Source organism: Ailuropoda melanoleuca, chromosome 12, assembly GCF_002007445.2.
Source record: "Ailuropoda melanoleuca isolate Jingjing chromosome 12, ASM200744v2, whole genome shotgun sequence".
NCBI lineage: Eukaryota > Metazoa > Chordata > Mammalia > Carnivora > Ursidae > Ailuropoda > Ailuropoda melanoleuca.
Window position 1 is genome coordinate 28,644,364 of NC_048229.1, and position 15,116 is coordinate 28,659,479.

Sequence of the window (15,116 nt, forward strand, 5' to 3'; positions counted from 1 at the left end):
TGAGTTGTGTAGCACAACCTCTAAAGCAAACACTTAAACAATAGCTATAGCTAACACTAGTAAACCAAAAAAGATTGAAAACCAAACCATTTGTAAAAACTCAGTTATTTCAAAGAAGAGAGAAAAAGGAAACAGGAGAAAGGAGATATGATGAAACCAAAAGCAAGATAATTTAAATCTATATAATATCAGTAAAAGGAAATGGTGGTCTAAAGACCCCAATGAAAAGCAAAAATTGTAAATTGTCATTTTTAAAGACCGACGACACTATGTTTCCTACAAGAAATTCACTTCAAAAAGTAAAGGACACAGTAAAATCATGGAGAAAAGATAAACACTACTAGAAAGAGGGTAGCTGGGGCTCCTGGGTGGCTCAGCCGTTAGACGTCTGCCTTTGGCTCAGGTCATGATCCCAGAGTCCTGGGATTGAGTCCCTCATCGGGCTCCCTGCTCAGCGGGAAGCCTGCTTCTCCCTCTCCCACGCCCCCTGCTTGTGTTCCCTCTCTTGCTGTGTCTCTCTCTGTCAAATAAAATCTTAGAAAAGAAAAGAAAGAAATAGAGTAGCTATATTAAGACCAGGGATAATGAAATCTATTTCATAATAAAAAAGGGATAAATTCACCAGAATGGCAGGAGAATCCTAAACCTTGCACCCAGCAGAACTTCAAAACCCCTGAAAAAATGGACAGCACCACAATGACCAATCTACAGTCAAGAAATTTCCATGCCCCTTCTCTCCATAATAGAACAAGTAGAGAAAAAATAAGGACCTAGACAATTGTAACATGAATGTCAAGGAAACTGACCTAATTGACATTTACAGAACTGAGAGATAGTAGAAACTAACGTATATTGGTCTCTGCCTCTGGTTCCTGCACAGAGCTCCTAAAACCCTATCTTTTCCTCAGTGATAAGAGTACTGGAAGCATCTTTTGTTATAATGAGGCAACTCTGGGTGGGCTCCACAGTGGGCCTGAAAGACCAAGCCACGATTAGAAGCTTGGGATCTTCAGCCCCATCCCCTTTTCTCCAGAGAGAGGAGAGGGGCCGGAAATGGACTTAATGACTGGTCATGCATATGTAAGGAAGTCTCCTTAAAATCGTAATAGTTGAGGGTTTGGAGAGCTTCTAGGCTGGCGAACACAGCCACTCCAGGAGGGTGACGCACCCCAACTCCATGGGGACAGAAGCTTCTGCACTGAGGACCTTCCCAGACCTCATCCTATGTATCTCTTCATCTGACTGTTCATTCGTATCCTTTATCATATCCTTTAATAAACTGGTAAATGTGTTTCTCTGACTTCTGTAAGCTGTTCTAGCAAATTAAACAAAGCCAGTGGGGGGATATATATATCCCAGCATTCTTATGGTCTTACAACAACAAACATTTATTTCTTCCTCATGTCAAATCTATCATTATTCACCTTTTGCTTGGTTCTGTCATTTAAGTCTGTGATTCGGGGTAAAACCTCAGTGTATGTGGGATATACCATTCTTGCACGAGAGAGAAGAGAGCGTTAAAAGGAGCAAACAAAGCTTTTAAAGCTCATGTTTACATTAAAATATGCCATTCTACTCGCATCAAATTGACCAAGCTGGTTATAAATTGGGCAAGAAGTGTAATCCCCTCAGAGAAGAGTTACCTAAGTCGAAGAGCAGACATGCATACTCTCACAGGAGAGTGATAATTAACTGGCAATGATCTTACAATATATGATTGTACAGCTCCTACCAGAAATAATTTCCCCTCCTTTGTTTACACAAAATACACTTACCTTTGTCCCAAAAGAAAAAAAAATACCCAAGCATGACTTCAGTTACATAGGAGGGTGTCGTAATAGTCTCGTGAGATTCCTCTTGGTTGAGAGTCTCATGTGGAGTCCTCACTCATAACACATTACGGTGGAACAGACAAAAACCTCAACAAACCCTCCCATTCAGAAAAGAAGAAGGGGGCGCCTGGGAGGCTCAGTCGTTAAGCGTCTGCCTTCAGCTCAGGGCGTGATCCTGGGGTCCTGGGGATCAAGCCCCACATCAGGCTCCCTGCTCCGCTGGGAGCCTGCTTCTTCCTCTCCCACTCCCTCTGCTTGTGTTCCCTCTCTCACCAGCTGTCTCTCTGTCACATAAATAAGATCTTAAAAAAAAAAAAAAAGAAACAGAAAAGAAAAAGAAAGGAGGGATCCAGTAGTCTCTGGTCCACAGCAAACAGGGGTAGGAATGAGGAGTGATCCTTTCCTCAGCTCCTGCTTTTATCCTGAGAATAGCTGTCCAGTCCTTTGTCCTTTGTGTTTCACTGTTCTTGACTTGAGCTAACTACACCTGCTAGAGTATTAGAAACTCTGCCCTCCTCGTACAACATTTCCCCATCTACTTCCTTCCCATCAAATTGCTGAGTCCCAAAGATTATTGGACATTGACGAGATCACAGCTCCCTTGTATTATAAACTTGGTGCTCTGTCAACAGAGGGATATTTTTAAATAGCGCTTTATATGATACCAAACTGCTACATTTTCCATTAGCTACGGCCACCATGTTTTGCAAGACATGCTGAACTCCAGATTTCTTTCAGGGTCTTTGAGCTTCTCAGGGCCCTCTAGCAGCGCCATACCTGTGCTTTCCATTCACTAAGCCATCTTGTCCAAAAGGAGCAATTCCACAGGAGACACTTTAATCAACTGCAGGTTACTTCAAAGGACATTAGGCCATGTCCTTCGTTTAGACTTTGCCATGATTTTGTGTTTTTTTTTTTAAAGATTTTATTTATTTATTTGACAGAGATAGAGACAGCCAGCAAGAGAGGGAACACAAGAAGGGCGAGTGGGAGAGGAAGAAGCAGGCTCATAGCGGAGGAGCCTGATGTGGGGCTCGATCCCGTAACGCCGGGATCACGCTCTGAGCCGAAGGCAGATGCTTAACCGCTGTGCCACCCAGGCGCCCCATGATTTTGTGTTTTAACTTGACCTGAACCCTCAAAGTATTTTTTAAAAGATTTATTTATTTGTAAGAGAAAGAGAGAGAAAATGAGTGGGAAGGGCAGAGGGAGAGGGAGAGAGACTCAAGTGGACTCCGTGCTGAGCACAGAGCCTGACGTGGGGCTCAGTCTCACAACGCTGAGATCATGACCTGAGCTGACACCAACAGTCAGATGCCTGACTGTGCCACCCGGCACCTGGACTTTCCAAGTATTTCTTAATGGTAAGTTTCACCAATTGGAGATAAGGCACAGTTACATCCATAAATCCTGCTTGCAAATCAGCTTGTTCAGGTCTGATGCGAGGTCTTTATTGTAATACTGTGTTAAATGCAGCTGAGAACAAAGTGGCGTGTTACTATCTTTTGCTTTCCTGATCTCTATATTGGCGGGGGTGATATACAGGCGTGATCACATTTGCCAAGGATACATTTGCCAAGATCTGGAGACATTTTTTCATGTCCTAATTGTGGTGGTTCTACTGATATCTAGTGGGTACAGGCCAGTAGTGCCGCTAAATAGCCTCCGGTGCACAGGACAGCTGCACACAGCAGAGGATTACCTGACCCGCACTGTCAACAGCATAGTACAGCTTATACCATGTAAACAGCAAAAGAAGGCAGGAAGGTCTACACTAATACCAGACAGATTGCAGAGAAAAGTACTGAGTAAAAAGGGGGAGAGTACATCATGATAAAAGGGTCAATCAAACAAGGTGACTTAGCAATCTTGAGCGTATACGCACCAAAGAACAGCTGCAAAATACATGAAGCAACAACTGATAGAAACTGACAGGAGAAATAGACACATTTGCAGTTATAGCCCGAGACTTCAGTGCAGGTCTCTCAATAACTGACAGAACGATGACAGAAAATCAGCCAGACACTGATGAATTTTACACCACCGTCAAGTCACCGGATCTAATCAGCATTTTTCCAACACCACCCAAACACAGGAGAGAACACGTTTTGTTTTGTTTTGTTTTTTGAAGAACATATGCCAGGACAGATTATATTCTGGGCCATAAAATACCCCTCAACAAATTTATAAAAGAATGGAATCATAGTGTGTTCACTGCCCACAGTGGAATCCGACTACAAATCGAAAACAGAAAGCTAACAGGAACATCTCTGAACACTTGGAAACTAAACAACTTACCTTCAAATAATCCACAGGTCAAAGAGGAAGACTCAAGGGAAATGTGCAGGCTGAAAGAAGATGAAAATACCACGTCATAATCTGTGAGGTATAACTAAAGCAGCACTGAGAGGGAAATTGATAGCACTCAATGTTTACATTAGAAAAGAGGGAAAATATCCAAGAATAATCTAAATTGCAGTTAAGAAATCAGAGTGGAAAAAAATAAACACAAACCAAGCAGAAGGAAGGAAATAATAAAGAGCAAAAAAAAAAAAAGTAAAATTGAAAATAGGAAAACAATAGAGAAAACAAAGAGCTGGTTCACTGAAAAAATCGATAAAATTACAATCCACTAGCAAAAACACCAAAGAAAATAAGAGAAAACACAAATTATTCATAACAAATTAAACAGGGACTATTACTCTAGAATCTGCAGATATCAAAAGGATGGTAAGGGTCGAATACAAAACTCGACATGCATGTACTTGAAAACTTAGGTGAAATGGACCGATTCCTCTACATGTACGCCCTACCACAAATCACCCATGTGAAATCTATAATAGGAATACTTTGAATTGAAAAGTAAATTTGTAATCTTAAAATACCCTCCAAAAAAGAAACCTGCAGGCACAGACAGTGAGTGGTGCGAGTTTAGCTAATATTGGTGCCTTATCATCCATTTTATGTGGCCAGGTGGCCACAGGGGTCTTGAACTGACACTAGCTCCTCCCTAGATGAGAGCCCACAGAGTCACAGGCAAATGTTGGTTCCTGATACATTCTCCCCCACCTCCCAGGGCCTTCCCTTTGGCCCCTTTAGATACGACCCCCCACACACCCCCAAAAGCTTACCAAAACCCTGCTGTGTTTGGTTTGAATTGACCGATATGGCTTTAGCCCAGAACCCCAAAGCATTCCATTGAGGGACACTAATAAATGCATGTACCCCAGGTCCTGCCCTAAGGTCTCTGCCTGCATCCTGCCTTAACCTCCTCACATGACCCCTACTGGTGTGCAGAATAGCTCCCCCAGACCTGTGAGTAATAAACTTCTCCACTTCACTCTCCCTTATAGTCTTTAACTGAACCATGGCTCACCATCTGACATCTAGGGCTCATCTTAACAAATGTTAATACAACAAAGTCACGACAGCAACACTAGACAATTCTATCAAACCTACAAAAAATAACAAATTCTACACAATTTCTTTCAGAAAATAGAAGGAGAGGCAATACTTTTCCCAACTGAATTTATGAGGTTGGTATTAGCATAATATCCAAATACACAAAAACATTAACGGGGAAAAAGATAACTACCAACTAAATCCCAAATGAAGATGAGAAATTCTTAGCAAAATATTAGCAGTAGAAATCAACAACACACAGAAAGAACTGTACACCATGACCAAATGGGTTTATCTGAGGGACAGAAGGCAGTTTCAAATTCAAGTCAGTGTAATCCACAATGTTAACAGGCTGGAAAAGAAAAATCACAGGATCCTGTCAATTGATACAGAAAAAGCATTTGACAAAATTCAACACCCATTTACAATATAAACTTTCAGAAAACTAGGAACAGATGGACATTTCCTCAACTCAATAAAGAACTCCTACAAAAAATGTATAGCAAACATCATACTTAATGGTGAAAGACTGGATGCTTTTCCCCCAGAGACTGGGAACAGGGCAAGGATGTCCACTCTTACCACTGATATTTGATGTGTTGTTAGACGTTCTAGCCAGTGAAACAAGGGAAGAGGAGTAAACAAAAGTGACAAAGAGAGAAAAGGAAGATAAAACAGTGTAAGCATTTGCAGCAGTCATCCTGGTTGTTGTAGACTGAATAACGCCCCCACCCCGAAGGATGGCCATGTCCTCATGCCTGTAACATGGGGTGTTACCATAAATGTCATAAGGGAGTGTGCAGCTGTGCTCTGGTGAGGATCATGAGGTGGGAGATTATCCCAGGTGATCTGGTAAGTGTGACACAGTCCTGAGGGTCCTTATAAGAAGGATGCAAGTAGAGTTAGTCATGCAGAAGCTGGTGAAGTGATGGAAGCCAAGGGGCAGAGCTAAACAAGTTTTAAGATGCTAGGCTGCTGGCTTTTGAAGATGGAGGAAGGGGACCACGAGGGAGAGGATGAAGCAGCCTCCGGATGTGGGAAGGTAAGGAACTAAATTCTGACCGGGAATATCCAGGAGGAGCACAGTGCTGTGTGGATCCGTGTGACACGTCTGGCCTCCAGAACTGTAAGAGAATCAGCTTGTTAGTCTAAGTCATTCAGGGTGTGGTAATTTGTCACAGCATCAATAGGAACATTTTTGAAGTTGTATATGTAGAAAAACCAAACGAATGTACAAAAATTTCTAGAAATCTCTAGGAAGAGATTTCAGTTAACCATCTGGCCATTAAAGTTACTTCACTTAAGGGGCGCCTGGGTGGCACAGCGGTTGGGCATCTGCCTTCGGCTCAGGGCGTGATCCTGGAGTTCTAGGATCGAGCCCCACATCAGGCTCTTCTGCTGTGAGCCTGCTTCTTCCTCTCCCACTCCCCCTGCTTGTGTTCCCTCTCTCACTGGCTGTCTCTCTCTCTGTTGAATAAATAAATAAAATCTTTAAAAAATAAAAAATAAAGTTACTTAAGACCTGAAAGAATGCTTCATATTTTGTACCTACTTTGTACCTGTCACTGCCTTATGTTAATTTTCATGTCACAAAAGTCTCAAAACAACCCACTGGTTTATGTATCCCTTGGTGTAAAACGGGGGAAAATGTAAACTAAACATATAATCTGGGTCACAGTGTGTGGAAGGAAAAATTGTATTTAAAAACATTTTTTGGGGGGGGGCGCCTGGGTGGCTCATTCTGCCTTTGGCTCAGGTCAAGTCCTGGAATTGAGCCCCACATCGGACTCCTTGCTCAGCGGGGAACCTTCTTTTCCCTCTCCCTCTCCCTGCTGTTCCCCCTGCTTGTGCTGTCAAATAAAATCTTAAGAAAAAAAAAAAAAGAAAAAATTTTTTTACTACAGTTGAAAATGGATCATGTAACATATTGCTTAAGACCCTAATTCAAAATTGACCTTTTAAAATCATTTGGAAAATTGCTTCTGGTAATATTATCTAATAAAATTTCCAAACAACTTGTTTAAAATGTCAATACATCTTAAGGCAATTTATCTAAATAGTATTTTATATGCATTTTCAACAACCATATCATATAATGGAACCTATGTGTAGAGGAAGAAAGGGAATGTAATAAATTATTAGCATGAAGAAAATTTTGTCTTTCCCAACCAAGAAATCAGGAATTTCAAGAGTAAATATTCAGTGTTTTACTAGAGTATCCATTTCTCGATGGTTGACTACTGATACTTTTTTTTTTTTAAAGATTTTATTTATTTATTTGACAGAGACAGCCAGCGAGAGAGGGAACACAAGCAGGGGGAGTGGGAGAGGAAGAAGCAGGCTCATAGTGGAGGAGCCTGATGTGGGGCTCGATCCCATAACGCCGGGATCATGCCCTGAGCTGAAGGCAGACACTTAACCGCCATGCCACCCAGGCGCCCCTGACTACTGAAACTTTTAAGGCTCACCACCACCTCTATTCTGCCCATCTGGGCAAGCTGATAAAAAAAGCCTACGTGCTCCCTCCTTTGATGCTAGCTGAAGTTCAAACCACAGCAGGTACCCTCCCCCCAGCCCCACCCAGTAACCACCTTAACACACCAAACCGGTCACCATTTCCTGTTCTCTCGAATCATTTTTGGACCAGCCTGGAAGTCTACTGTGCCTGCCCTAGAAATCTTCATTAGGTAACACACGTTCTCGTAACGCTTGTAGTGCATGGCATCACCAGTCTCAATATCCAAACCCAACTTTGGTTAGGGTTCCACCTGCTCCAGCGGATGGCCACAAGTGCAAATTAACAAAAAATGTGGAGGGTGTATATATGAAATTTCTAGTTTATCTATCAAACAAATGTTTCCATTATATACTGTTTGTCCTAAATTATTTCATGAGTGCTTCAAGCTCAAAATAGATTTTTAGTCATATTTCTGAAATTATTTTATTTCTGAATTTTTCATGTTTCCTATGTTCCTTTTATTTAAATCAAGGTGCATACCATGGGTTTTATTTGGGCACAAGACACATGAAGAAATGTAATCACACCGCGCATATTCATGAATGGGGGGCAGACTTTAGGGGATGAGTGTCTTGAACTTGCACTGCTATGGCATTTTCATTACTGCCACATAAACATCCTGGGGCAGAGTACGTACAGAATAACGCAAGTGCTGGGGCGCCTGGGTGGCACAGCGGTTAAGCGTCTGCCTTCAGCTCAGGGCGTGATCCCGGCGTTATGGGATCGAGCCCCACATCAGGCTCCTCCNCCACTCCCCCTGCTTGTATTCCCTCTCTCACTGGCTGTCTCTATCTCTGTCAAATAAATAAATAAAATCTTTAAAAAAAAGAAAGAAAGAATAACGCAAGTGCTAAGTGTAAGTATATAATCCCCAAATTGTTCTTTGATTCCATCATGGAGAGAAATTGTCATAGATTCCTTCACCGTTGAGAGCCTAATGGTGCACGGTTAGTGTGTGTTACGAAGTACCCCACCAGGTGGGATAAACTGTGTTAGAAGAACATGACTCCTTCAGAGTTATGGGGAAATTATTTAAACTTTATTAATTACAACATGAGAGCTATGATACATTTTGAAGAAAACAGCAAAATGTAATGGCAGGAGTTAACTATGAATTGTGCACATACTGTTCTGGTTCTTTCCATTTCACTGCCTTCTTAGGTAACTGCTCTCTTCAATTTCCAAGAAAAGGGAAATCTGTCATTAATAAAATATCAATTTGTCATTGACAGTAGAGAACAGTTATTAACATCTTCCCCTGCGTTGCTTCTACCACATAATCAGTCCCTAGTGAACAAACTATCACTGTCCTCCCATGAAAAGTCCAGTCCCTATAATTCATCTAGAGAAGGGGGCCCTGAACGTAACGAGCATGACGACTTATATGGAGGTTTGCATCATTCTCTGCCTCTCCCCAATACGAATTCAAACAATAGTGAATCTGACAACCCAGTGTCCTTGTTGTTCCAGGGAACGAGGACATAAATAAGTCACACCCAAAAAGTAGGCTCCTTCATCTTATGATTCCTTTTCAGAGACCATCAGGAAAGGCCTATAAGGGAGGCTTAAGATCAACAGATTTCAGAAACAAACTGAGGGCCTCGGGGGGGGGGGAATGGGACAGACTGGGGATGGGTAGTAAGGAGGGCACGTATTGCATGGTGCACTGGGTGTTATACGCAACTAATGAATCATCGAACTTTACATCGGAAACCGGGCATGTACCGTGTGGTGACTAATAAAAAAACATTAAAATTAAAAAAAAAGATCAACACATTTCAAACTTCAGGTTGAAACTCACAGTAACGTAGCCTTTTCAAGAAAACTCAAGTAAATAAATACCTCATACACAGAAAATAATGAGCTACTTCCACACATCCTTGTTCCCATGATACAGGAATCTGAACATTTTTTGACATATTTCTGCAGTAACATCTCAGGTTAATCGCAGAGAACTAAAGACTTAATTATTCCAGTTATATCCAGTTATTCCTGGATTCTCTGATGTGTGGTCTGTGAATTGGTCAAAAAATTTATCGGATTTTATAAGAGTTCTCCCCAGTATCGATGCATTGGTGAATCCCGAGGACACACTGTTCCTTAAAGGCATTTCCACATTCGGCATATTTGGTATAGCTCCCCCTACATATATTCTCTCATTACTCCAAAGGCATGAACATTTGATGAAAGCCTTACAACATTCTTTACATTGTAAGGTAGCTCTCCAACATAAATTCTCTGATGTTCCAGTTTTGACGCTGGGGATAAAACCTTAGCGTACACATTGTGTGGTTCCTCTGAAAGATGTATATTCTGATGTCATTGTGAGGCCCAGATAACAGCTCTGCCACATTTACATGGTCTCTCTTAACATGAACTCTGTTGTTGCGACACACTTGGAACTCAAGGTAAGGGCTTTGCCACAATCATTGCATTTATAAGGCATTGCTCTAGCACGTTCCCCAATTTTTGATCTTTGGATAAAATCCTTGCCACACACATGACTTTTGTGTGGTTTCTCTGGGTATTTAATCATATCTGGTGTTTCTCTACCGGATATTTACTCATATCTAGTGAAGAGTACTAATTTAAAACTTTGCCACATTTGTTACACTTATAAATATGAACTATTTGGTGAATGCTGAGCTTAAGGCAATTCCTAAAAGCCTTGTCACGTTCAGTACATTTGTAAGGTTCTCTCCAGTATGGATTATCTGATGACTGGTGAGGTGTGACCCTCGAGTAAAGGCTTTGCCACACTCATGGCATTTGTAAGGTTTCTCTCCAGAATGAATTCTTTGGTGAATCCTGAGGTCAGACCATTGTCTAAAAGCCTTCCCACATTCAATACATTTGTATGGCTTTTCTCCAGTATGAATTTTCTCATGAAGCCTAAGGTGTGAACCCCTGCTAAAAGCCTTGCCACACTCCCCACATTTGTAAGGTCTCTCACCTGTATGGATTACCTGATGTTTACTTAGGCTTGCACGGACACTGAAAGATTTCCCACACTCATTACATTTGTAAGGTCTCTCGCCTGTATGGATTCTCCGGTGATTTACAAGGTGTGAATTTTGACTGAACACCTTGCCACACTCATTACACTTGTACGGTTTCTCTCCAGTATGGACTCTCTGATGACTTGCTAGGTGTGAATTTTGACTGAAAACTTTGCCACATACATCACATTTATATGGCTTCTCTCCTCTATGGATTATCTGATGTGTACTGAGGTGTGAGCCCTGAGTAAAGGCTTTGCCACACTCATTACATTTGAAAGGTTTCTCTCCAGCATGAATTCTTTGGTGAATCCTGATGTCAGACCACTGCCGAAATGTCTTGCCACATTCAACACATGCATATGGTTTCTCTCCAGTATGATTTCTCCCATGATGCCTAAGGTGTGAACGCTTGGTAAAGGCCTTCCCGCATTCACTACATCGGTAAGGTTTCTCTCCAGTATGGATTACCTGATGGTAAGTTAGGCTTGACCGCACACTAAAGGCTCTACCACATTCACTACATTTGTATGGTTTCTCCCCAGTATGGATTCTCCGATGACTTGCTAGGTGTGAATTTTGACTGAAGACCTTCCCACATATATCACATTTATATGGTTTCTCTCCTGTATGGATTATCCGATGTTTAGTGAGGTGTGAGCCCTGAGTAAAGGCTTTGCCACACTCGTGGCATTTGAAAGGTTTCTCTCCAGCATGAATTCTTTGGTGAGTCCTGATGTCAGACCATTGTCTGAAGGCCTTGCCACATTCAATACATTTGTATGGTTTTTCTCCAGTATGAATTCTCTCATGATGCTTAAGGTGTGAACGCTTGATAAAAGCCTTGCCACATTCATTACATTTATAAGGTTTCTCTCCAGTATGGATCACCTGATGGCTTATTAGGCTTGAACGCACAATAAATGCTTTGCTGCACACATTACATTTGTATGGTTTCTCTCCAGTGTGACTTTTCTTATGGTCGATCAGGCTTGAACTTTGGATAAAAGCTTTACCACACTCATTACATTTGTGTGGTTTCTCTCCACTATGAATTCTGTGATGTTTTACAAGCTTTGAACTTTGGCAAAAAGCCTTGCCACATTCATTACATTGGTAAGGTTTCTCTCCAGTATGGATCACCTGATGGTTCATTAGGCTTGAGCGTACACTAAAGGCTTTGCCACACTCATTACATTTGTAAGGTTTCTCTCCAGTGTGTATTCTCCGGTGATTTGCCAGGTGTGAATTTTGACTAAAGGCTTTGCCACATTCATTACATTTGTAAGGTTTTTCTCCAGTATGGACTCTCTGATGACTTGCAAGGTTTGAATTTTGACTAAAGACTTTCCCACATACATTACATTTATATGGTTTCTCTCCTGTATGGATTATCTGATGTCTAGTGAGGTGTGAGCCCTGATTAAAGGTTTTTCCACAGTCATGACATTTGTAAGGTTTTTCCCTATGTGCTTTCTGCTCTTGTGTCAGTGTCACAGGGTGAATAAAATCACCCCCACATTTATTAGCAATGTTGGTTTGGACCATAGGAGGGATTCTCTGAAGTGGTGAAACTGAGGAACCATTGTTGACGGACTTCTCAACTTGATTACATTCATAAGTTTTCTGTTCAGTCTGAAACATGTGCAGCTCACCCCCAAAACTTAATCCAAGTCTATTTACAGCATGCTTGTTTCCTGCATCACTTTTACCATGCTGATCTCTTTTATCAGTGAGACTGTGTTTATGGGTTACGGACATTTCTTTGTAATTTATTTCATCATCTCTCCACTGCCACTCAAAGTCATGCATATTTTCCTGGATTTCCCTGAAGTAAAAATCTTTGATTTCATGGCCTTCATGCCTTTCCAACATCACTGTCTGGAATACTTCTCTTGTATTACTGTTCTCCTTTGGTTGTAATTTCTTGATCACATGTGTAGGAGAGACATCTATAAGATATAAAGAGCCATAGGTATCCTATTAATTATAGTTCACAAATAAACGTTACATGTTGAAAACATAGTATTACAACAAAAGTAATACTTATACTGAACACAGTTATAAAACTTCCCATGATCTTCAAAATTTTAGGAACATTAAAGGGATAGGATTTTTTTTTTTTTTCTAAAGAGGGCTCATCTGTAATACAAATTAATTTTAGGATAGTTTCAAACACCCAATGACAAAAATACTCATGCTGTACAAAATTATGTTAGCTCTCAAAGAAAGGGTATTTTTCTTTCTTTTTTAATCCCAGGATAGTTAACATACAGTGTTATATTAGTTTCAGGTGTACAATATACTGATTCAACAATTCCTACATCACCCCGTGCTCATCACGACAAGTGCACTCCTTGATCCTCGTCACCTATTTAACCCATCCCCCACCCAACTCCCCTCTGGCAACCATCAGTTTGCTCTCCATAGTTAAGAGTCTTGTTTCTTGGTTGTCTCTTTCCCTTTTTTTTTCCCCCTTTGCTTGTTTGCCTTGTTTCTTAAATTCCACAAATGAGTGAAATCATATGGTCTTTGTCTTTCTCTGACAGACGTATTTCACTTAGCATTATACTCTCCAGCTCCATCCATGTTGTTGCAAATGGCAAGATTTCATTTTTTATGGCTGAACGGTATTCCACTGTATATATATATATCATATCTTTTTTATCCATTCATCTATCGATGGACATGCGGGCCACTGCCATAATTTGGCTATTGTAAATAATGCTGCTATCATCATAGGGGTGTATGTATCCCTCTGAATTAGTGTTTTTGTAATTTTTGAGTAAATATCCAGTAGTGCAATTGCTGCATCTTGGTAGTTCTATTTTTAACTTTTTGAGGAACCTCCACACTCTTTTCCACAGTGGCTGTACCAGACTGCATTCTCACCAACAGTGCAAGGGGGTTCCTTTTTCTCCACATCTTCACCAACACTTGTAAGATAGGGTATTTTTTCACCATGATCCTAAAGCACATACCAATTGGCAGTAAATATGTCTCATAACAGAGAAAGAAGTATTACACAGAATTTTCTGTATACTTGTATATAAATAAATGCTGAAGAATAGATAATCTATTACAATGGTAAGTAATCCAAAACAAGCTTATCTGATGAATAATCTAAATAAATGGCAATCTAGCACTGCAAAACAAATACAGCATTAAGAAAATGAAGAATTAAATTTTTTTGAAGATTTTATTTATTTGAGAGAGAACACAGAGGGAGAGTGAAAGGGAGAAGGAGACTCCCTGCTGAGCAGAGAGCCCAATGACGGGCTCGATCCTAGGACCCTGAGATCATGACCTGACCTGAAGGCAGACACTTAACTGACTGAGCCACCGAGGCACCCCAGAAAACAAAAACTTTATTAAAACAATGTTTACAAAATGAAATTTTATAAATACCTGTTATAAAATTCTCTGTACTCACGAAATATAGGCATTTTACAACATTAACAAGTGGTACATGTCAGTTATATTGCATAAACTATCTGTAAATTACAATAAAAATTAATAAACTATTCTAGTAACCCTTGATAAAACCAGCAATAAATAATAATAAATAATAAGTAACTAATAATAGAAAATTGTACTCTGTGGAGCTCTAAACATTTCCCCTCAAGAGTAAAAGAAAGCAAGGCACCTGGGTAGCTCAGTTGGTTAAGTGTCTGACTCTTGGTTTTGGCTCAGGTCATGATCTCAGGTCATGGGATCGAGCCCTGTGCCAGGCTCCATGCTCACTGCAGAGTCTGTTTTCAAATCTCTCCCTCTGGCCCTCCCCCCACTCACATGTTCTCTCCCTCTAAAATAAATAAATAAGATAAAACAAAAATAGAAGAAAGATTTCTATTCTAGAAGAGCACACAATATGAAAACTGGGAAATACGTTGAGGTCACTGACTTCTAAAATATCAGGTCAGAAAAATACATTATAAAGGAATTGGAGAAAGAAGTCAGAAGTCACAATTATGATTTCCTGCCTACAGTTATGTAACAGCCAAACAATAGAGCAATTCCCTACCTATGCAGTGCTTTCTAGTTATTCAGTTCACTGGCCCCAAATGTATATAGCTCAGAGTGTATTCTTTGAAAATTTACTTAACTAAGATCAGAGACAAAATTTTGAGAACTGCAAAATGAAAACATACAGAATATAATGCAAAGGGATATCTCATAACAAACATAGCCAAACAATAGAGCAATTCCCTACCTATGCAGTGCTTTCTAGTTATTCAGTTCACTGGCCCCAAATGTATATAGCTCAGAGTGTATTCTTTGAAAATTTACTTAACTAAGATCAGAGACAAAATTTTGAGAACTGCAAAATGAAAACATACAGAATATAATGCAAAGGGATATCTC

The 15,116-nt window shown here is 40.5% G+C and overlaps 1 protein-coding gene across 2 annotated transcripts in view; it reads right to left on the minus strand.

Annotated features, from left to right (window-relative positions):
* Positions 1-5,524: 5,524 nt before the first annotated feature.
* LOC105241272 (zinc finger protein 160-like) overlaps positions 5,525-15,116 on the minus strand; it is a 39,881-nt gene continuing 30,289 nt past the window's right edge. The window contains exons 5-6 of one of the 2 annotated variants that reach the window (XM_034639070.1): positions 10,706-12,703; positions 5,525-6,358 (exon numbers count right to left, since the gene is read on the minus strand). In XM_034639070.1, coding sequence (XP_034494961.1) covers positions 6,285-6,358; positions 10,706-12,703 — 2,072 coding nt within the window. In that variant the 3' untranslated portion in view covers positions 5,525-6,284. Of the gene's footprint in view, positions 6,359-8,745; positions 12,704-15,116 lie in introns of those variants that run through there. The other variant, XM_034639069.1, reaches the window with a different exon arrangement.